This window comes from Gadus chalcogrammus, chromosome 4, assembly GCF_026213295.1.
Source record: "Gadus chalcogrammus isolate NIFS_2021 chromosome 4, NIFS_Gcha_1.0, whole genome shotgun sequence".
NCBI classification, from domain to species: domain Eukaryota; kingdom Metazoa; phylum Chordata; class Actinopteri; order Gadiformes; family Gadidae; genus Gadus; species Gadus chalcogrammus.
In genome coordinates, this window is record NC_079415.1 from 9,229,669 (window position 1) to 9,235,668 (window position 6,000).

Sequence of the window (6,000 nt, forward strand, 5' to 3'; positions counted from 1 at the left end):
GTTAAAGGCGTTCACAAGAAATATGAACACTACAAAGTGACGACAATCAATCTACAATTACATTGTGAGCTTTATGAAGAAGATAATTGTAGAGAAAAATTCACATGTGAAACTGTTATGAACGCGAACAAAATGTTATAATTTGTCCAAAGGCTATCAGAGCAATTTTTCAATCTATCTCTATATTTCTGGCAACAAAATATCTTGGAACATTGCAATCGTAATGTGATAAGGAAGTACGGATTTAGTTCTCACAGTGTTAAGTAAAAGCAATGAATTAGTTTGTCAACTGAGTAGCTCCTGCTGCTCAGTAGACTGTACACTGGAGCTGAGAACTACCATGGTCTTATTGTCTTCTGGCATTATTGCTATGAATCAGGGGACTTACCTCCAAATCCAGCTGCACAGTTACAGGCGTAGCCATTGATCTGATCTTCACAGATTCCGCCATTATGGCAGGGCTCTGACTCACACTCATCAATATCGACAGAGCAGTTCTCTCCTAGAAGGTACAAATAAAATAAAACCAAAATTATTTGAAAAAAGAATTACCCAAGACAAAAAAAGAAAATAATAATGGTAGAATGTTCTTCTCTTTGCGTCTGCTGACCTGCGAAGCCTGGTGTACACTGACAGATGTACCCTGCAGCATCTGCATGGTCCAGCTCCCAGCCCTGCTCCCAGTGGGTTGGGTCAGACCTCTGGAAGCACTCTCCTCCGTTCAGGCACGGCTGCATGGCACACTCGTCTATGTCAACCTCGCAGTTTGGCCCTTCATAACCTGTGGGGTTGGGACGACATTTAAAAAGAACATATTCTGATTTCATTTTTGGAAGGACTTTCCATATCGACGATGAAAATTGGCATAAAGTTCCTAAACAAAAAAAATGTTAAAAGTTAATTTTAGAATGCCAAAACATATAAATAATAATATACAAATATATAACAAATATTTATAAATACTGCATTATTTTCTAAATCCCTCAGCAGAAGTTGCATCAAATATTATTGGTCACTTTAATGCGCATCTCCCAGGTTAAGAACCACTGAAAAAAAAACCTTTCCTACCTGGCCAGCAGAGGCACTTGTACTCCCTGATCCCCTCCAGGCAGGTAGCTCCATGCTGACATGGGTCAGAGGCACACTCGAGAATGTCTTCCTCACAGTGGTCCCCCGTGAAACCCGTCTCCGTGCAGTCACACTCGTAGCTTTAGGTCACATGATCGAGGGTTTTAGACAATGCTATAGGAGGTGGAATGCAAACTAACCTTTTTTTTTTCGTGGATTCTAGTATGTTGAAACAAATATATTTTTGATCTAAAATAGAGAGATTAATAAATATACCTACATACAAGTGTGAATAAGGTTGATTATTTAATTACATAAATGTCTCAAATGTATCGGTTTATCAAATTTTCAAAGCAAGCTAATCAGTTTAGCCTCTGGATTTGCCATTATGGCATTTCATTGAATAATTGCATTATTTAAGATTAAGCCCTTCCCAGTTAGTAAGCGGGAGACTTTTAGAATTCAGAAATCATAAATATCATATATAATAGTAATAAATATAAGTTGCAGCCCTGACATAGTTTGCATTAATATACTTCTACATACTACGGTCGGTCATTTTTGAAACCGGGGAGACTTCAGTTTTTTCAAAAGGAAAACCATGGCTTCCGTATGTAGAAGAACATACATACATAACATTTCTCCTTACCTGTTGACACGGTCATGACAGATCGCCTCATTTTGACAAGGCCCGCTCGTGCACTCATCGACATCCACCTCGCAGTCTGTGCCGTCAAAACCAGGATGGCATTCACAGGAGTACATGGCAACGAGATCATGGCACGTGCCTTCATTCTGGCAGGGGTTGGACTCGCACTCATCAATCTCCATTTCACAGTTCACTCCTAAGGAGGTCAGAGAAATACTGCACTTTAGACCAACAGAGCTAATCCACAGCATTGGATAAGGAAAGTGGAAGTGACATGGTTAAAGGTGATTTAGGTATGATTATTTTAGTGTCATCTGTTAGAAATGGCTTAGCCATCAATCAGCTATTTGTGAGTGAGATGCGCTGTGAGAATGACTTTGCCTCCATCTGTATATGATTGGAGACTGCTCCATTATTATTTCTGACCAATAAGGGCTTCTCTTCCCTGATTGGTTCAGGTAATCAATCTTGTCTGTCATCCATTGGTGCGTTAAATGCAAAACCTCTCAATGGTGGAAATTATTTTTAAATTGTTATTTTGTATAATCTTGTTCTCTTTAGCGCTTTGCTGCTAACTCTGTACATCTCTTGAATCTTACCTACAGCCCCTTTAACTTTCTGTAATCATCTGATGGTGACCAAGACATTAAGCAGTCCAATGGGAGGTTCTTTGCTTCAGATTTGCTGACAAATGAAAGCCACAGAAGGGCTTATCTCGCGCCCCTCCCCACTGGCCCCTGCCAACACATATCAGCTCAGCACTCTTAACACAGACCAGGCGTGTTGACAGAGACCACTAAGAAAAGCTGGGATGGGGATGTCTTTTCTCAATTACATGGAGGCTTTATCTGACAGAGATAAAGTCTAGAGTGATAGAGAGGTAGATACCCATGTGTTTGTGGCCTATATTATTTTCTTTCATGTTTTTGACTAACACTTTTTTTCCCCACTCACTAATGCATGAAAACAACACAATTATGTTTGATTCTTATGCACTTCCCACACATTCCCTTTTGGTAGCTAATCCATATTTTGTTGTATGCTTTGATTTTCCTCAGCCTCACTTTGAATTTAAGATTCTGATCAGTACCTAAAATGTAAATATAATTTTAAAAGGGAAACTAAGAAATTAAAAAGTTTAATTTTTCTAAATCGTGTAAGATAGTGAGTGATCAGGTGCTCACTACTCATTGTTGTGATTTATCAGTTAGAGCGTTTATGCATCTATCTTCTGCAGTCTTGCTCCATTATGAAGCCTGTTTGATTCTCTTGTTTAGTTTTTTAACAAGTGAATGAACTTGCCCGTGAAGCCTTCAAGACATTCACACTCGTAGTGGTCCTTCTCGTTGATGCAGGTGGCGTTGTTCTCGCAGGGACGCGACGCACACTCATTGATGTCAAACTCGCAGTTGTAGCCCTGGAAACCGGGCACGCAGAAGCAGTGGAACTCGGCCACCCCGTCCATACAGATCGCCCCGTTCTGACACGGGTGGGACACGCACTCGTCCACGTCCCCCTCGCAGTACCGCCCTTCGAACCCAATCGCACACTGGCACCTGAAGCCCTCTGGTAGCAGGATGCAGCTGCCTTCGTTCTGACAAGGCGCGTCCACGCAGTCTGTGACATGTGTTTTGCAGTCATCTCCGCCGTACCCGGGCGGGCACCTGCAAAAGTAGCCGTTGAGTTGGTCCACGCAGACGGAACGCGGTTCGGAACACGGATTGCTCTCGCATTCGTTTATGTCCTCGGTGCAGTTGTCGCCGGTCAGTCCGTCCGGGCACACGCAGTGGTACTGCGCGGTGCCCGGTATGCTGGTGCAGTCGTCGCAGGGGTTGAAAAGGCAAGCGTCGTAGAGTTGGTCGCAATCCTTGCCCATGTAGCGGACCCCGTCCCTGGGGCAGAGGCAGACGTAGTCGTCCATGTTGTCCACGCAGGTGGCAGCGTTGCGGCAGGGCGCAGACAAGCACTTGTCTGAGGTGGCGTTACAGAATATTCCTAAAACACACAGACAGAAAGGGAATTAGCTTGATGTTGACTTTTATTTCGGATTTGGCATTTAGCATCTTTAAATGGAGTTGCAATTGAGGGACATGGCAACTCTACAGTCATATTCTGGCAAAGTAAAACTTACAAAGTAACAGACAACAGTACAATGACAACAATTAAGTAATTTGCTATGATAATTTCGTTCCTCACTGCCTACTACACTATAATGTAGTACAACAAGGAAAAGCTTTTTTAATAGACCTTTCATTGTTGTTGCTTTATGCTTACTATATGTAACTACAGTGATCACTTTAGAAATGCTGTGGATAATATTAGGATGTGGGTAAATATCAAACGCATGATTAGTGTGGATTATTTAGTTGAATGAACATTTGAGAGGTCAAGCTGGTTGGTGCGGCCATTGTTCCTGCGTTCACTTTCTGCTGTCCCCGCCCTGCCATAGGCCCTGTGTGAAAGTAGTCCACATTCCTGCTATGGGTCAATCTGTGGCCCCCCCTCTCCGGATATACCACTGACTGTCCCCAATCCTCCAGCACCAAATCCCTACCAACACTTTCCTTCACGCCCAGTTTTTCCACATTGTCATTGAAGTGGAACATATTAACACGAGTTGACTGAGCAAGCGAAAGAAAGGACAATTTTTCAGGACGATGGTGCAAGGCATGCTCTGCCACTCTCCCAATTAGTTACATTCGCGATGCTACTTATTTACTGTGCCTGTTCAGACAGACACTCGGGCTGCACTGCCACACAATCTCCAATCCTTAAATTCCGTGTTTTTTTTTGTCTTCATTATTTAAGGTTGATTAATGGTTAGTGAATATAACAAATAACAAAACATACATCAGGACATCTTTATCCTCAGAAACCCATTTCTTAACATATATCCTCTTGTGAACGTTGATCCTAGATCCTATATTCTGTTGATGAACTTGCATCCAGTTTATAATGCACTTGTTTCTTTCTTCATGAATGACAACTCCAAAGTGTCTCTACTTCACATTCCTTCAGGAGTCCTTGTGGCCAGCTGCAACTCAGCAGGTACACTGCGGCCCTTGTCCACGGTTGTCGGTTTGATTCCTAGAGCTCCTCCTAAATACTGTTGAGGTATCCTTGAGTAAGACACTTATCACTGTTCCCGTGGTGGGCTGGAGTTCATATACTATACTGTGAGCCATTCACCATTGTTAGAATGTGTATGAGCAAATGAGAGGCACTAATTGCACTATTTGAGGGACTTACAAAGTACCTTGTAAAATGCGTTTCCATCAACATACATTTGAACAAGACTTACAGCCGGCAGTGTGCAAGTTTAACAAGAATCGTATTTACTGCATCTAAATATTTGACCTGAACAAGAGCACATCAAGCAGAATGATTGCTGAAAACTGACACCGTTTTCAGCAATCCATCCTGACAACATCCAAAACTACTGCAATACTATTGAGTCAGTATAACAATCAACAGAAAGAAGAAGAAACAGGCATTGGGTGGTTGATTACTCAAAACAAGATATCACGTTTTTTTGGAGTATAGTTTCGCTGCTACAAATAACAACTCATAGACATCCTAACTTCAAACGACATGCCACGCTTTTGCACAGGAATATAAAATATAAGTGAATATATAGCTCAGTGGGAGCAACAAGTTGGCCTATATACCTAGTAGACCAAACTGTAAACTAAGAAGGACATGGAAACCTTCCAAGTATTCCCCCGCTGTCCAAACCAGGCTGCAAGTCAACCCCAAGCACTGCTGCCACGCTCGCTACCTTGCGGGACAGTTAATCACCTGCGCCACAGGTATGGATGTCCCAAAGTAGGCCCTGGAGTAGGCGTTCACACCCAAGCGGTCTAACCCCTCGCGCCTTTTCCTGCCACTGACCCTCACCTTGTTTGCTCCCCTGATAACTTAACTTGTCTGACGCTGTCTGACAGCGTTGTAGTGCCTCCAGGTGGGGAAGAGCTCGGGCTTAGCTAATCTACTTTTCTTTGTGCTTCCTGGCAGCCGGTGTTAGGGGAAAGGCCCGCTGTGGGGCGGCTTTGTGACGCTGCCGTGCCACCATTCACACACCAGAAGGTACATGTCGTATCCAATTCTGTTTCAAGAGCCGCCGCCTCAGCCCTGATCCGGGGCAGACCGTCCACTGTACTGGAAGGTGACAGATTAGAGAGCGGTGCCATCGGGAGTTTAAATCTGTGGACCGTCTCGTTCTCACGACCGGAGGCCGGAAGTGTTGACCAGCTCTCTAGGAGCCACCTCTTTTGAGAGAATGA

The 6,000-nt window shown here is 43.4% G+C and overlaps 1 protein-coding gene across 1 annotated transcript in view; it reads right to left on the bottom strand.

Moving 5' to 3' along the window:
• crb2a (crumbs cell polarity complex component 2a) overlaps window positions 1–6,000 on the bottom strand; it is a 15,130-nt gene that overhangs the window by 8,130 nt on the left and 1,000 nt on the right. Inside the window, exons 3-8 of the mRNA XM_056587758.1 lie at window positions 5,798–5,970; window positions 3,020–3,712; window positions 1,718–1,913; window positions 1,069–1,208; window positions 611–781; window positions 389–502 (exon numbers count right to left, since the gene is read on the bottom strand). Coding sequence (XP_056443733.1) covers window positions 389–502; window positions 611–781; window positions 1,069–1,208; window positions 1,718–1,913; window positions 3,020–3,712; window positions 5,798–5,970 — 1,487 coding nt within the window. The remainder of the gene's footprint in view (window positions 1–388; window positions 503–610; window positions 782–1,068; window positions 1,209–1,717; window positions 1,914–3,019; window positions 3,713–5,797; window positions 5,971–6,000) is intronic.